The following is a 17,466-nucleotide window of genomic DNA, read 5'->3' as shown; positions in this document are numbered from 1 at the left end:
ACCATCACCCTATTTTATTTGTTAAGGACTTCGATACTTACAAATGCTATTTTAACACTTCTGTTGATCCTTTTCTATATCTACCTAAGAACTCCCACGTCGAATCTTTTGCTATGTCTATTCGAATATCACCTGTTGCAAATTATGTTATATTGCAAGCGTGTAATGCTGGTCTTTTTAAAATTTCAAAGTATGTTGGTCAAAATGCCTAGGTCAATGATTTTTTATCAGATTATGACCATCACCCTATTTTATTTGTTAAGGACTTCGATACTTACAAATGCTATTTTAATACTTCTGTTGATCCTTTTCTATATCTACCTAAGAACTCCCACGTCGAATCTTTTGCTATGTCTATTCGAATATCACCTGTTGCAGCACACAGAGATAAAATTGATGTAATTTTAGATGAACAGGTTGTGTTAACCATTGAAGGAGAGAATCGGTGCTTCTCTAATTGTTGGGTAGATCAACATTCTTATTGTGCTCCATATTATGCACAATCATGTGAAGATTTTGGAGATGAGTTGCAGGAGTACTTGTTATTTGGAGTCCAATGTTGGTACTTGATTAAAATGAGGGATCGTCCGCCTTGGTCGGATCATATTCTTGAGGACAAGTTGCCATTTACATTGTTATCAACCGTGGAGTTCAGATATTTGGTTCTTCAAAAAGATCGTCCCCCGTGGCTTGATTTGAAGCATTTGGAGTATCAGATTGACTGCAGCCTATACTATCTATCCACTCAATAGGGTCGAGTTTTCTCCCACCCGGGAGAGTTGATGGGGACATTGAACGACGTTTACTTATTTTATTTAAGCTTTATTTATTTTCTTGGACTATTATTTAAATTTGGACTTGTATGGGCTCAGGCCCAAGCTCGTTAGGGTTGCTTTACTATTTAAACATTTTGCATTGTAATTTTGGGAGGATGATGAATTACAATTGGAATATTGTTTGGCTTGCAGCCGTTTTCTCCCTCCCCTCTTTTCCCCGTTCCTTCTTCTTCTCCCCTAGTCTCTCAACTTCTTCCTGGCTACTTCTTCTTATTGAAATCCCTCAATCTATCCTACATCAGGAAGCCTTATTCATATTTCACCCCTGCTACATAAAAATGCTTCCTTTTTTCATTAATATTCATATTCTTTTACTTAAAAAGGACAGTTAACAAATGATACATAATTCAATGCATCCATCAATTAATATCACTAAAAATAAACACGAAAATATGATATATTACAACATCAATTATTAACACTACTAAGATAAACACGAATTTTTTTCAATTCAATTAAATTTATAACAAGTACAAAAATGAATGTTTCTTCAAGTGTAAATGTTGACAAGAGATTACATTCAAGAAATAAGCAATTGATACATTTACAAAATACCTCTTTTTGAGGTTCAAAGTAATCCTAGGAACATCAGCTAAACTTTGTATACAACATGAATTTTTCCATCATTTCAAAGCTACCTTTATGAGAAATAATTAATAAAAACTAAAAATTGTGCCAAGTTACATCCACTTTTGATGGCCACAAAATCATGTTTTCTTACAAACAGGACTTGCAGGAAATATGTGTACAGAAAAAAGAATCCTAGTGATCTTGAAACTGCAAAGAATTAACTCTCGAAAAATTTCAAGGCCACAGGATTTTTGTTAAACAGATGTGCTGCTAAAATCGAAAGCATCAGAACTGCCATGATTGTGAACGTTCTCCTACAACTCCTGGTTTTTACCATTCTCTCTGCATCCACCATCGGAGAGGAATTTGTTTCGTTGTTTGCAGAACTAGAAGACACTTCACTCTGATCTGGGGCCACGTCCCCTGGTGATTTGTACACCTGATTCACATATTGTAAGACACGTGAACAATCACAAATGTATAAAAATTCAAAGCTTTTTGAAAACTGACAGGCTTCAATGTTGATCCACAAATTCACACAGTGCATGATGAATAAATTGCTATTTAATTTGCTCCAATGGTTGCAAGTTTATTTCTCCGTTAAAACTTAAACTAAAGATCAAGAAACAATAACAGGTGAATGGCATTCCTCAAGACCTATTCTCAATCTCACTTGGGGGGTGTGTGTGTGTGTGAGAGAGAGAGAGAGAGGGAGGGAGGGAGGGACGGAGAAGAGGGTGGGAGTGGAGCTAAAATCATTAATGACATCTTAACGGGATCTTTGGCGAACTTTTGAAATAAAACGGAAGAATCACTTTCAAAATTGGCTGCAGAGGCAAAAAATATCATGGATCCAAGCCAATTGTGTCGCTTAAAATGAAAGACCAAGGATAATTGATAAAGAACAGCTGAAACAGTATCCGTGAAGCTATTGTTTCACACCATGAAGAGGACAAGAATCTAATCAGTCAAATTAATAACATGCTACCCTGTTAACTTTTCATTTTGATACTACCACTCATATGTCAGACAAGAAATAACCAAGGTAGTTGTTCCCACATTTTGTTTGTACCGTATGACCCAGAAAACAGGAATTTGGTTCCTGAAACATATGCATCCTTGGTAGTTTCATATTGTTGAGCCTGCGTTAAACATTTGATTGTATGACATGTTATTTGGCCACTTTAAGACCAGTATTTATACCAGTATGTCTTCTGTAGTAAAATAGATAAACCCAGAGAGAGCTTTAGGCGAGCTCAAAGAGGTAAACCAACCTGAAAACTTTTGGATGAGAATGGTGTAGTCATTTCAGCTGAAAATCTTGTAGAAAAAGCATCAAGTGAATTGAGCCCGGACGATGGGAATTCTTTATTTTCACTACTGCTATTGTCTCTCTGAACTACGGGTGCAAGCTTCGTTGATTCCTGAAACTTCTCCCTCAACAATTTGTTTTCCTTTGTCAAATAGTACAACTGCACGAAATTCAGATGCATTAACTTTAGGCTTTTTAGTTTCCAAACATCTTTATTGAATAATAATGCATAGAATTTGGTTCACAGGCAGATAGAGGTATATGGTAAGAGAGACTGGAAGAGCCAATAATGGAGAAGAAAGTAGACAAAAGTAAAGCACCTGTTTGTGTATTCTCTCCCTTTCCAATGCCAGTTGCGTAACCATATCCATAATTAGATCGGTTTTGATATTAATGTCGTCCATACATGAATTTTTCTCAATTGTCTCTTGGTTTATAGATTTCTCCAAGAATTCCATTCTGGCTCTCAGAAAATCTAGTTCTTCGTTAAGTTCTGAATTCGTGTCGGACAATATAATACATCGGTTCTCCGCACTCTCAGTCTTACTTTCAGCGTTGGCAACTTTTTGTTTCAGTTCATCAATTAATATTTCCATGTCCCAAATTGCAGAATATAGCATGTTTTGCTGCTCTTGACTTGCTTCAGAGGATGCCCTAGCATGCTGCAATTGGATATCTAATTCCCTCAACTGCTTCTCGAGTATGCTCGCCTTTTTTGTATTGCTATCATTACTACCTCTCAGAAAACCTAGTTCTTCTGTCAGTTCCATGTTTGTCTCTGTTAAATAAGTAACTTTGGTCTCTGCACTTTCAGCCCTGCTCTCCGCATCATATATAGTTTCCCTTAGGGACTGGATTTCACCCTCCATCTCTTTTAATTTCAGTTGACTCGTTTCACTTGATGCATTTGCCTTTTTGAGCTGGGACTCAGTTTCGTTCAGCTTTTCCCCTAGCATATTAAATTGTTCTCTTACATGAGTCACTTCAGAATTATCGGCGATAAGCTGTGAAATGCTGCTGTTGAGTTTTCCAATTGCAAATTCTTTGTCGTTCAGTTGATCTATGCAATCTTGGAGTTTAGATTTCATTTCTTCTTCTTTATTGGTTGAACCATTCAGATTGAACCGAACAATCTGAAGCCTGCCCGCCATTTCTTTTGAAATTCCCGTCAGCACTTCTGCTGTATTTTCCGCCTCTAAGAACCTGCTCCAAGCAGCCTCTGCCGCCTCTTCCATGCGTACAGCAACTTGTTCTGTTAACCGTATCTTCAATTTAAGATCTTCCTCATTTTGTTTTAGTCCAGTCAATTTCTTCTCAAGTCCCAACTCTCTTGCAAGAGATTTTTCCAGCATTCTTAAAACACGCCTTTGTTCCATTGTCTGCATTTGCGGCTTGAACTCTGTGCTTTCTAAATGAAATTCTTCGTTGAGACCCTCGACCAAGTCATATTTCCCTGTCAACAAACACATGTTAGCGTAAAATGATAAACACGGCATACTTTGGGTATGTGTTTAGTAATAAACACTGGAGAGAACTCTATATTAAACAAATTTTTGAATATTTTTCTTCGTTAAGACAGTTAAGTACCACAAAATCCTCCCTATCAAACATGCCATTACAATAAAAGAAAAAGTAGATTGGTTTACGAGTGTGACAATAAGTTATATCTTACATTCATTTTGTTTAGAAGAAAATGAGCTCATCTGCAACTTGGCTAATTGGATCTTTATCTCCTGGACTTGCTCTTGTGACTGTTTTAGTAATTCTTCAGAATCACGCAGTTTACTTTCAAGCCCAGTGAGCAATTCTGTCGGTTGTCCACAAGAAGATATCTCATTAAGGGCATTGACAATAGTATCTTGAAGATCACCCATTAGATTGTCTAATTCTCTCACCTCGGAACATAAAAAAGCGCACAACAGATCAAACATTAAAGCCTTTTCAATCAATTCTGCAGATATGTTATCATCCTCAACAGGTATTGATCCAATATCATTTTCCCAGAGTAAAATGCGCGACAAAAGATCCTCCATATTTGTCAACTTTTCAGAAAAGAGGGCTAAGGTCATATCCACTTCATATGAAACTTTCAAGGCATTTTGTACCCTTTCCATGTCTTTGGTATTGTATGAGAGACCTTCATGCATAAACTTTTGCATGTCGGGGATGGCAATATCAGAAGTAACAGCAGCCGTATCATTCATCTTATTGCTGTAGTGTTCTGATTGGAAGACTGCAAATAGAGAGAAAAAAATAAATTGTAATACAGTCTATTCAATTAGAACATGAAGAAACATAATCAAGAAGGTGCGTATGCGTCTATTCAGTACATTATATACTAGAAAATTTGGCCTTTTCCTATCATAAATTGACGACTAGAGAAGTAGATGACATTATCAATGTAATGACTCGTTCAAAACAGTATTATGGCATTTGCAGAATCAGGTACTTACCCTTATTTGACTTCCAATGCTTTCAGAAATTGGAAATTTATCTTAGAAAGAAAGTTAAACAGAAGGAAGGATACAATAATAAGTCTTATTTCTAACAAGTTTATGGTCAACTACATGAATCCCTACTTTTGTAATTAACATAGGCCATAGTTTTTGTTTACATCTCACTTTACCAACCTATTACATTGACATGAAAACAATGCAGTTTGTCCTCTCTGGCATGTGTAGAATGAGGTGCTGCCTCTAGAAACAATAAAGGTACAGCATATCCAGTAAGTGACCCTTGAAATCCGATAGTCTTGATAATCCCCATATGATTATTTGAATCTTTAAAGTACCCATAATTGAGCACGAGTCTCGAAATATTTCAGATGTTTCAAATAATCCTGCTTCCTGAATCATTATAAACTGAAGTCTATCTTTTCTTTCTACCAATATAACCATACAAGAATCCGTTAAGCAATGCCTAACAGTTTCATACATGTTCTATAGTTAAACAGGCGAGTCCACAAACAATTCAAATTCACTCCTTTCTGAACCAATGAAAACTGATCAACTAAACTTCCAGCTTCAATCCGTAAAACCTTAAAATGATGATTAAGTATTAGAAGCAATTACAAACCTTTAAATGATGATCAAGTGCTAGAAGCAATTACATATTCTAGATAAAAATATTCAAGAATGGCTCCCAAACCTTTCATTTGTTTCACAATCAGAAAATAAATCCCAGGAGGCACTCCTGTATCATATGCAAGTAATATCATTTATGTAGGGACACTATAGATCTGCAAGAAATCAGCTTTAAATATATCTGAGAATCTTAATTTGTTGACATGCTATAACATATCACCTCTCTGTTTATCACCCTCCAAAGGGAGAACTCATCCCATGCGACCTAATATCCAATTATAAATAAAGTTGATACTACATCACTACTTACACGAGTAAGCTCTTCAAAAATATTACAGGGAGGAGGGAACTCTTCAATAATATAACATTAAAGTTATACTGAATATCATAATGACTTTGCAGACATATTTGAATGCAGGAAATGAAGTTGTAATTCACGGAAAAATGAAACAAAGCCAAAAATTGAGCATGAAACCTATTTCAACTTATCATTCTCTCCACTCAAGAGCATGATATAAACTCATTCAAGTATGATATAAGTATCACAAATGATTACTAGAGACACACAATGATATCGAAGTATGCTCTCTCGGAAACCAAAAATGCTTAGCTAAATATCAAATCAATCCTACCTCTGAAAGAAAGAAGATAATAGGCCTACCAAATTACATTTCAAATAAAAAAAATCCTCAAAACATAACACGAAATTTACCAAATGCCAATATTTTGTTTCAACTTCTGCAGTAGTTTTTTTCTAGATATCAATATTTCGATTCTTTCTCACAGATTTCAGCCAATGAGTAAATCTTGTTTATGAATACAAAATAGTGAAATTTACCTAATAAACAAGAAGGAAACACAAACCATACAAGTACTTGAAACTGAAATTTATTTTCAGTATAAGCTTCATTCTTCACAGACTTGATTATCAATTATGAATTTTCAAGTTCAACATAAAAACCAAAATTAAGCAGTTCCTAAGCAATCTCAATCAAAGTCAAAAGCTAAAATTAATCCAGAATACAACAAAAAGAGTTAGTAGAAAATAATATTTCTTCATTTTTCAACATAATCTCTGATTTCAAGAACATGCCTTCAGAATATACTCTGTGGGTCTTCTTGAATTCTCAACATAGTGATAACCGAGGACAAGGAATGAGTCTGATAAAATAACTGAACGTGTAGGAGGATTTTGAAAAGTTTAATGACACCATTGAGAAAAAATTAAAATACTGTGACTCAATTGAGTTTTCACTAAAAGTTCTGTGACTGCTGACAAAATAGACCCAATAAGTAATGGGTTAAAGCCATTCAATTTTAGAGCATGTTGGGGAGTGATTTTGAGAATTGATTTTTTGACCATTCGGAAAAAAGTGGGGTTCATTCGTGAGAGAAGAAGTCAAATATGACAGTTGAAATAGTGAAATAACTGTCAAAAATCATTTTTTGGGAGAAAAAATCGCTCCAAATAGGCCCTTAAGTCGTCATGATCATCTAATTTGATTTTGTTTGACCATTTCACCCAACTTTATATTTAATGTCACTATGATTATTCATTTTTATTTTATTTCATTATAACCACTCAACTTTATATTTAATGTCGTCGTATCCAATTTCATGAAATATTTTACTATGGCAATTTAAGTTCTTTTTACCATTTTTACTTATTTTAAAAGGGGTAAAATAATAACTTTGCAATACATATATATAATAAATTTTAAAAAATATAAAAATAAAAACTTATTTTAAATGAAATAAAAAAAAGACTTATTATAGAAAATAGAGGTCAGATAAATGCTAAAATGTGCCGTGCGTACAAAATAGGACCAAACGGTCAACTTTACGGAAGTAGGTGGAAGGGGTCCAACTGGACAAATACTTGAGTTGGGACCCATAAAGGAGAATAAGCCATTCTTATTGTGCCACGTAATAAGTAAAACAGATGGAATTCAGAATATTTTTTTGAAGAATAGAGCTCAGCCGATTATTGAGGCCAAACAAACATAATGACAAGTGAGTACAGAAAAAGCGTCAGTGGGGACGCACAAAGCTCCTCTGCTACACACTTAGATCTCAGTTATTTTAGTCCGTTTGGTTCTGATTTTTCACTCTCAAAAAATTAATTTTTTGATCGTTTCTTTCCTAAATCAGTCGTCATTTTTTACTTCTTCACTCATAGATGGAACTCACTTTTCTTTTTAACTATCAAAAATGTGATTTTTAAAATCACTATCGAACATGCCTCAGTTTTTGCGATGTTAATTGCAAATAATAATATTTTAAAGAGAATGAGGATTTCCTCTCGAATGGTGAAATAATGATTGAGATGGCAGACCTTAATTATGACATCACTTTTCTCCTACTTTACACCTCATAACTCATCAAGATAAATATGTTTTCTCCTCTTCTTAACCCGAAATGAACGGTTGGAAAGCAGGAAAAGTTAAGCACCAACTGACCTTCCTCGTGGGCCTACAACGGGGAAGCAAAAAGTGATGAGCTTATTTATAAAAATTGTTTCAATATGAGATAATTAATTTTAAAAAATAGATTCAGTTGATAGGGAATGCTAAAGACTAAATTAATATAAAGTTCGTTATTTCATAAAATTTATTTTTTCTCAAAATCATTTTTAACAACACATTTTATAGGATTTGCAATCAATAGATTATCCTATTATCTCTAATACTTATTACTAAGCTTCAACGGGTATATTTAAAATTAATTTATAAAGAGGAACAATAATGTGAATAGTAGTGAATTCCACGAAATGTGTAAGTAAATGGTAATTATGAATGTTTGACTGAATTTATAAATCGTTTATCAATTTGTTTCTCAATCGAAGGCAAAGGGGCTTATTGTATTAATCCATTATAGTGAAAATGGAGAGCGGGTGGTGATGTAATACTCCGAATTTTGTGCTCATTTAATTTTTAGAATAGCAATTTAACTTTTCAAAATTTAGTATGGCAAAAAATTATTTATGGTTGCCAAATTTTGCATTGGTTGATTTATTAAAAGTTTTTCCAAATAATTTGTTAATTAGGGGTTCGGGATAAATGTCCATTTTACACATAATTACTAAAATTAAACATTGTTTCTCCACTTGGCCGAGAATTTGATGAAACATATATGCATGAGGTGTTTTAATTTAACCATGAGGTGGCTAACTAATGTATGAGATGTTTTGGATTTAAGAAAAAGAAACAATGCAGCCCACACGTGTTGAATTTCTTGAAGTGTCACCCATAATTAATCATTTTTCTCACCTATAAATAGAAATGTTCCTGTCCTTTATTTCCTTGGCATGAAAAACAGTTTATCACTTGTTTAAAAAAGGCAGAAAACGTGAGGGAAGAAGAGGACCAGCTTAGCATTTCTCAATTCATTTTTCAACCAAGATTTCTTCAAATTTTATTGTAAGATATTTTCTATGCTTAAGTGGTAGGATTTCATGGTAAAATTTATGCTTAAGTTATGCATGAAAATCATAATATAAAAGACGTGGACAAGTCCACAAAGTTAGATATCTATTTATGCCTTAGGACAAGTCCGAAGGACACCGGCAAGCCGAAATTGTGCAAGTATGTGTTTGAATGCTTTCTTTTGTGTAGTATTAACATATTAAATCCAAGCATGGTATCTTACTGAGTATTCTTTATACTCATAGTATTTCATATTAAATTTTCAGATTCATAATTGTGGAGTTGGTGGAAGTCAGTCGGCAAAATCGATGATGGATCAAGGACAGAATTATTTTACATTGAAGTTTCTGTTTTGTATGTTTTGTTTGACTGCTTTCCATATGTTTTGCTTTTGTTATTATATAAAAACATGCATAAGACATGATGTAAAATGGTACTGGAAGTAAATTATGTAATTATATTTATCATGTTATGTTAAGAGACTTTTTTTTTTTTGTTTTTACTTTCCCTTGCAAGTGATAAAAAGGCAGAAACGGGACAGTTTTTTTTGTTAACTTCAACACGTTATTTCTGACTCCATAAACGTCCATTTGAGACTCTGAAAATATTGCTGCGTTCCTCATTGAGTTGTCTTAATATGGGCACAAGAATCACTCAATTTGGATATCTGTAGCCTGAGATATGAATTTTTAAATGTTGAAGGGTCAAATCTGAAATGTCTGTGCAATACCTCACTGTTTTCAGTAAAATGTCCATATTATATGATCTTGGAATTTTATTTTATATTTTAACCTAGAAAACTATTTGAAAATATCTTTCTAATGTCATAAATTTCATAGAAAACGGAGTTGGGATGAATTTTATAAAAATAATTGAAGTTGCTGCCCCAACTAACCGTGGCAGTGCAGAGTCCGTAAATGTAAAGTATAATTTTGTCGACATGCGCTTCTGCTGGCCATTAAAATTTTATGAGAGATATTTTACCAAGTTGAAAATAAGTTTCTAACATGTAATACTTTCTTTTAAAAGTATTTACATGTAACGAAAGCTGCAGTTTTATGTTTAGTACGTGATACTCGAAACTTAAGTTCGGGGCGTCACAGGTGATCACTTTGTTCTTTTTGTCATTGTCTTCTATTTATTATTGCTCTTAAAAATAGGGATTAAATCTTAATTCAAAAGTATATATGTGAGAGCATAGTGCATCAGCATAATCAGACAATTGACTGCACGAGAGAAAAAAGAGACAGTTTGCAAAAGAGTTACATAAGATACATTTGTACTTAATAATAGCAAAGTTTTTGCCCTTAGAATCAGAGAATTACATGGTAAATGTATTGTATAAAGTTGGCATTTTGTTTAAACTCCTTAAGATATTTTCTGCCATTTGCCTGGTGCATTCATCCCCATGGTGAAATGCACTGACTAATGTTGAAGGAAGCAATCTGTCCTGTGATATATCTGAAGCAGATTTATCCCCGCCTTTCAACAAGAATCTCTCTATAACCCAGAATGATTTCTGCCTAAGGGCTTCCTCTCTATGCTCCTTCACTACATTCAGTACCTGCTGGATAGCGCGTTTTTCACACAACAAGCTCACACTCTTTTCAACATCAACATTGTCATCCAACAATGTGCATAGAGCTGATAATGCGGCCCCGACCACCTCCACGTTCTCATAGTCGAGGAACGCCAGCAGCTGTTCATCAGCCTTGGCATCGAGTAAGCAGAATGTTTCTTGAGATGAACAAACACCTCTGTGAATAGGACACAACGAGAATTCTTCACCTTTGGATGATTTTGGTAATGAGCATTGTCGGAAAATGAAGAATTTAAGGATCTTTTTTTTCTTCATTTGTGGAGGCATTGATAGATTTATAGATTGTTTGGACAGATTCTCCAGCCCTATTGCCGATAACTTGTAAACTTCGTCGGTATATGATTTTGTCAGTAACTCTGTCAAAACTGAGGTGAAGTTGTAAGTCCTTGCTTGAAGAAGTATTTGATGATCATACAATGTTGTTGTTAATCTGACAAGAATTCCCACCAGGCCTTCAAAATAAGCGTTTGCATACCTGCTCGATCTCGTGCCAGTAATTTGTACCTGACTGATACTTTTTATGATTGTTGGAACAATGTTACCATTGACCAAAGCTAGGTTGAGTGTGAGGTTTTGGTGTGGAAGTTTTGCCAAGAAATTGACTGAAACAGCATCCTTCTCTGTGATTCTTGTAATTTCAGTTGGATTCTGAATTAGACTCTCGGGTTGGCCTCGGGTTTTGCATAATATGGTTGATAGTGTGTGTCCCATGAAGGCTGATAATGTGATGAGTAGCTTTATAGATACAACCCCGAGATCGTCATTCGAGAAATTTATCAATTCAATCAAATTGAAACTAGCTTCTGTCTCCTTGATCACAGAAACAATGGTAGCTGATGCTTTAGGGAACTTCATCAAGCATAATAGGATTCTGATAAGGTTGATGTTCAGCTCGTCCGGTGTTGAGTTCTTAATTTGGTGAACGATGTTGTATATAATGTAATCCGAAGCCATTGTTTGTCCATGTATACTGACTTGGAAATCCTCCAGCTCTTTCCCCGACTCGAGTATATTTGCAAGTATTGCAGCAGCCTCAGTTTTTGAATTCATTGGTTCATTGTGAATAGTCCGTTTGAACATCTCCTCGACCATGATTCGGATGATGCCAGCTTCAACAAGTATTTTAGCATTCGGATGGTAAGACGAGATTTTCTTTAAGGCTTTAAATGCTGCATTTCTGCTCAAAGAATTTCCAGTATGCACCATTTGGAGGAGAGCCGGAGAAGCCTTTTCCGCCACATTGGTCTTACTTTCAGGTCCAAGAACAATTTCTTCAAGATAATTTGCCATTTCCATTCTCATCTCTTCAGTACCTGTTCATTTAACTTCAACAATGGTAATTGTAAGTCATTTTCAATTGATTTCCTAATTTTGCTTAAGCAGGATATTACCTTCAACAAGATGAGTCAAAAGGGGGTCCCAATATCCATTTTCTGCCATGAGCTTGATGTTATTTGGAAGTTTCTCCAAATTCTTCAAAATTTCATCGGCTTTTTCTGAAGTGAACGCGTCGATGGACTGTCTGTATTTGGCTGTGATCAGCATTAGAATCCCTCCAGCTACTGCCCCTATTTCATCACACAAAAATTGGGTCCTCGAGAGCACGAACAAGAGCGATACTGATGCATGTCTAATAGGCCTATGATTACTCGACAGCATCTTTATTACTCTCGAAATATCAACTGTCGTGGCAATAATTTCCTGTTAAACATATAGATTCAAATAATGGGAGGAATCATTTCAATGCATATTATACCCCACAAGAAGCAGAAGGGAAAAAAAGAAAAAAAAAGGAATTTTGACAGTGATTGGGAAATCACCTGGCCCTCGTCGTCATCCTCAGCCAATTCTCTCAATAGTTCCAACGCCGCACATCTTATGCTTCTGTTTTTATGATTTAAAAAATTAGCAAGCAATGGGATCATTCCAAAGCTACGAACCTGTACCTTATTGTAAGATTTTCTATTGCAAACACTTTGTAGGTCGTCTATTGCTTCGAGCACCATATTTTCTGTACTAGCCAACGATAAAGCTGCCCGGGCCACCTTAATCCTTGCAGTCTCATTTCTTTCCTTCCACTCATCGATTGTTGCCTTTAGAGCCACATTAGTACTCAGATTTGTGCTATTTATCTTCTGTCCTGATTTTGGACAGACAATTTCCTCAGGATTCTCAAACTTATGAAACCATTCTAGAATTTCTGTCCTCTCATAGGTCACTCCATTTTCTATTGTTACTGGATCATCCATAATCTTTTTCGTCAAAGGACAGAAGAACGTATCGTATAAGGGCTCCATGTATTGAGCCATTTGTGGCAAACTCATCAAGGATCCAGAACTCCACCTTTCATAGTCATTTTTGTCTCCACTGTTTCCGCTTTCGGTGTAACTTGATAGCCGAAGATTCACTGTAGAAATTTCGTCGTCAACAGAATACAAATCTTTGTCCGTTTCTTCTCTATCTTCCCTTGATAAGTCCACAGAAGACAACATTTGAAGTTTCTCTTTCGAATCTACAACTCGAGTTTGGCTAACCTTAAAATAGGCGGCTTTCATCTCCTTGGAAAGGGCCTTAGCTGCCTTTTCTGCGTAGTCTTGATCCTCGTACACTGATAATGGTACTGAACTGAGGTTGTCTCCTATGTTTTTCATCACACCTTCAAGTTGTTCCAGGATTTTTCTAAATTCAGACAACTGGAATGTGTAGGCGTTCTTCTGCAATTTCTTCGCGAAGTTTTTAGCCCTATCGATACTCACAGATAGAGATTGTAAAATATCAATCACATTTGTTGGGCTGTTCTTGTTTATACGAAACTCCATCATGACCATAGATGCCCGGTAAAGAAAGCAACCAATTTTGATGAAATCCTCCTTTTCTATTTCGATGCATGCCACTGCTTTTATAGCTTCTGAAATATCTGCCAACACTGATTCTGCAAGATTTTCTGTTGGATTCTTATCTTCATCAAGCTGATCAAGAAAGTACGAATTTTCTATTCTGGTTAGGGATCCTTCAAAAAACTATTATTTTCACTAAACAAGTGCACGAGACATTAGGCTTCTTTTTCTATCTTCAAAACTTGTTACAAAAGGATTCATGTAGTTGACCCTAAATTTATTGGGAATAAGATTTTGTTTATCTACGGCTTAGAAAACCAAAAAGAAACTGATAAGTACAGAAATTTGAGGCTAAGAAGAATAAATCAGTGCATACCTGGGACCGCTCAGAAGTAGTGTCAGACATGATCTTTTTCCAGTATGAAAAAGTTGGGCTGCAAATTGAAAACTGTTCTCGCCCTTTGTTTCGGGAAGAAAAGCTTAACCTGAAACTATGAAATGCTTCTTTAATTCAATTCGGGAAGACATTTTAGTGGTTGACCATTGAACCAGTCATCTATACACTTGTATGCTTGTATCTATTTCCATCAGCATGCGTAGCTAAGCTTTAAAAGTCTACTATTTATAAGTAAATTAACTTTTATTTATGGTATTTGGCTTAAGAGTTCATTTTAAATAAATAATTGGTAATGGTATAATGTCACTTCAATTAAATACCATATAAAGATATACGTTACTTCTCTTAACAAGATTAACATTTTAAAATCATACTGTAGTAATATAATGATTGACATAATATCACATGGCATCTTATTATTTGAAAGTTTATGATACAATCAACTTTTTCATCCACTCATCAACTGTCACATACACATTTGTCAATCTCTCTATTATTTTTCTTCTGTCAATATAGATTAATCCAATAGTTTAATATGAAAATCTCAAGTCTTAATATGATACGTGAGCATGCAAAGGTCTTGAGCAAGTCTAGTCATCATCCATTTTATAAAATTGTGCACTTGTCAGGTTACGATGATAAGAAAAAGAATCTCGTCTAAATGAGGAGGTGTGTTGAAAATAATATTTAAAATATTTGCACGTCGTTTTATCGAACCATTTAAGCCTTTAGATCTATTTTCTTTTTTTAATTCAAAAGTAAAAAAGTAAGATATCCAAAATTATTTTAAAATAAATTATTACTCGATAATTTTTACTATTTTTAAAACTAGACTAACGTATTATGAAACATAAATTTGTTAGAGGCAAATACGAATAAATGTGTCTCCCTATAATAGTTTAAGATTTTGAGTGAAGTGATTCAATATCGAAATTATAAAGATTCTAAGTTAATGTCTCAATACTATCTATTTATAAAATTTATACATATATTATGATTTTTAACTATACATAAAAGGGTATAAAAATATCGACGAATAAAAATAAATTCCATCCCTAACAATTTTAATTTTTAGATGAGATAATTCAATGAAAAAAGTTCTCACTCACTTTTATATTGTCAACTTAAATTGAGTTTGTATTATACAAGTTGATATTTTATAAGAAATATGTCAAGAGATGTACTTCTTTGTCATACATTAATTTGCCTTTATTGTAGTTGGAAATTGGCTGGACGCGTTTACCCTCACTTGACCCTGTCTATTGATAACATTACCTACAGGGATTGTTTGAGCCTCATTTTTTTCAAAAAATACATTTTGAAATAATGTCATGATAGATAATGTGTGGCTAAAAAATAAAAATAAAAATTAAATTTACATATAATATTATTTTATTGAAAAATATATGGTTAAAATGATGCCAAATTATTGTTAAAAAAAAATATATATATATATATATATGGTGGTTGTCTTTGTCCGAATGATGCAACAAGTTCAGGCGTGGAGACCACGAATTATGAAAATGGGAAAGAAAAATATGCAAATAATGGGGACCTGAAATATTTTAAATTAATTATAAATTGTTGATGGCAGTGACATTAAATTTTGATTGTTCACAAGTCAGTTTCATCTTCTGTTACTTGTGTTTATGTCCATTGACTGACTAATAATTATAATTTAAACGCAATGCATTTATTGTTCAACCTATTAACTATATCCATAATTAAAATTGTATCGAGGGCTCGTTTGATAGAATTTTTAATTTAACTTCTACTTTTCGTAAAATAGTTTCTTGTGGAAGTTACTTTAAATCAGTTTCCTCTAAAACTCTTCTAATTAAATAAAATATTTCTAAAAAATTATCCGAACATATTTAAGAACAATTTCTTAACCTCATAATCATTTTTTGACATTTCAAAAATCTTGTCAAATGCGCACCGACTCTTGATGAAAATCAAAGTCTTCAATCAATGCATTCCACTTCTTAACAGAGGTAATTTATACCTTTGTAAAAACCTCTAAATCTCTTTAATTATAATTGCTTTCTTTAAAAATAATTATAAGTTAAACATTTAAGGATTCAGTTAGATATCAGAATCAACAATTCATAATTTCTTGAGGCTTAGTAAATTAAAAAGTCTTTGTCGTGAGATTAGGACTCTTTGACTTTTTCTCTCGAGTTCTACCTTCATCTTTTGACGATTTCCTTGAAGAGGTTGGGATGGTTGTGTCTAACTTCATTTATAATTAAATTATTATTAATACTATATCTTTAACAACATATTCAGTAAATTGAACAGTACAACACACAATATTTTCGTGTTTCTTACTTCTTTAATATAATTTATTATTTAGTTTTGTCCTTGATGATATATATATATATATATATATATATATATATATATATATGAATTAAACTTCTTGATCCCGATTTTTGATCGATGACAAGGCTAACTTATCCTGACTCCACTCATGTCTACGTAAATTATTCATGTAGATCAACGACGAAAAGTGTGGGTCTAAATTGACTTGTTAACTGACTACCACGTTGTCGGTGCTTGAAGTCTCGTTGGATAAAGTGTAACAAAACTATTGCCTTATGAAAGGTTACGTGGTTAAACTTTAATAACTGTAAGAGGGGATTGTATACTTTGACATGATAAATTAAGGGTCTGTTTGTTTCTGCTTCTTCAGTGGATTTTAAGCCTAAACAAAAAAGAGCCTTTGAGCCCTCAGGGCATATCTCCCAGTGGCAAAGGGGAGGGCGGATAGGGCTCAGCGCGGCAGTGTGCAGAGTTCGATTCCCCGCAAGGTGGAATTGGCTTTGTTGCAAGCGGGAGTTACCATATGGGTTAACAGCCTTGGCCTATCCATGTGCTCTCCACCCTGGCTTCTGGGAGGCACATCCTGCGATTTACCTCCTCCACGATGGCCCAGGACAGGGTCGGTGGGGGCCCTTAAGGTTGGGGTTCAACCTTTTTAAAAAAAGAGCCTTTGAAGTGGATTGTGGGTCCCACCTGTGAAAGGATAGGTTAAAAATAATGGCTGCATTTGATTTTCAACGGGCCAAAAATCAATTTTTAGGCTCCAAAAATCTGTCCCAAATAGACGTTAAAAATCTGATTTTTTTATATTTTATTTAAAAAAAGCCCAAAAATTACAATATTGTAACTTCTCGATAGTCATTGAGTTCTCCGAGAAGTTACAATGATTGTCACTATATGAAAAATACAAAAATTATAGTAATTATAAATTTTTGGGAGTAATTTTTCTATCAAATGTGATTGATAGAGGGATCAAATGGTACAGTTCCATTAAAAAAAGGTGGGAGAGGGGGTTTTGACCCCTAATTTTAGTATCTGTTTGGTATAATTTAAATTCAGATTTTAATTTAAATCAAAGTAA

The 17,466-nt window shown here is 34.2% G+C and overlaps 2 protein-coding genes across 4 annotated transcripts; both read right to left on the bottom strand.

Moving 5' to 3' along the window:
- Window positions 1-1,350: 1,350 nt before the first annotated feature.
- On the bottom strand, window positions 1,351-6,996 carry LOC111398940 (WPP domain-interacting tail-anchored protein 2-like). 3 transcript variants are annotated; one of them, XM_023026108.1, is made up of 6 exons: window positions 5,349-6,884; window positions 4,391-4,951; window positions 3,039-4,171; window positions 2,681-2,878; window positions 2,466-2,548; window positions 1,351-1,845 (listed from the first exon to the last, which is right to left on the bottom strand). In XM_023026108.1, exons 1-6 carry the CDS (start codon window positions 5,482-5,484, stop codon window positions 1,737-1,739), a joined length of 2,220 nt encoding a protein of 739 aa, XP_022881876.1. In that variant the 5' UTR covers window positions 5,485-6,884; the 3' UTR covers window positions 1,351-1,736. The 3 variants fall into 3 exon arrangements, with proteins under 3 accessions (XP_022881876.1, XP_022881878.1, XP_022881875.1); XM_023026110.1 differs by lacking the exons at window positions 2,466-2,548; window positions 5,349-6,884 and adding an exon at window positions 6,895-6,996; XM_023026107.1 differs by lacking the exon at window positions 2,466-2,548 and having other exon boundaries at window positions 5,349-6,881.
- A 3,457-nt stretch (window positions 6,997-10,453) lies between these two features.
- On the bottom strand, window positions 10,454-14,240 carry LOC111398939 (putative U-box domain-containing protein 42). The gene is made up of 4 exons (XM_023026106.1): window positions 14,040-14,240; window positions 12,647-13,795; window positions 12,218-12,527; window positions 10,454-12,139 (listed from the first exon to the last, which is right to left on the bottom strand). Exons 1-4 carry the CDS (start codon window positions 14,067-14,069, stop codon window positions 10,548-10,550), a joined length of 3,081 nt encoding a protein of 1,026 aa, XP_022881874.1. The 5' UTR covers window positions 14,070-14,240; the 3' UTR covers window positions 10,454-10,547.
- Window positions 14,241-17,466: the final 3,226 nt, after the last annotated feature.

The sequence above is a fragment of the Olea europaea genome, chromosome 8, assembly GCF_002742605.1.
Source record: "Olea europaea var. sylvestris chromosome 8, O_europaea_v1, whole genome shotgun sequence".
In the NCBI taxonomy this organism is placed as follows: Eukaryota; Viridiplantae; Streptophyta; class Magnoliopsida; order Lamiales; family Oleaceae; genus Olea; species Olea europaea.
This window is presented reverse-complemented; position numbering and strand designations above follow the sequence as displayed.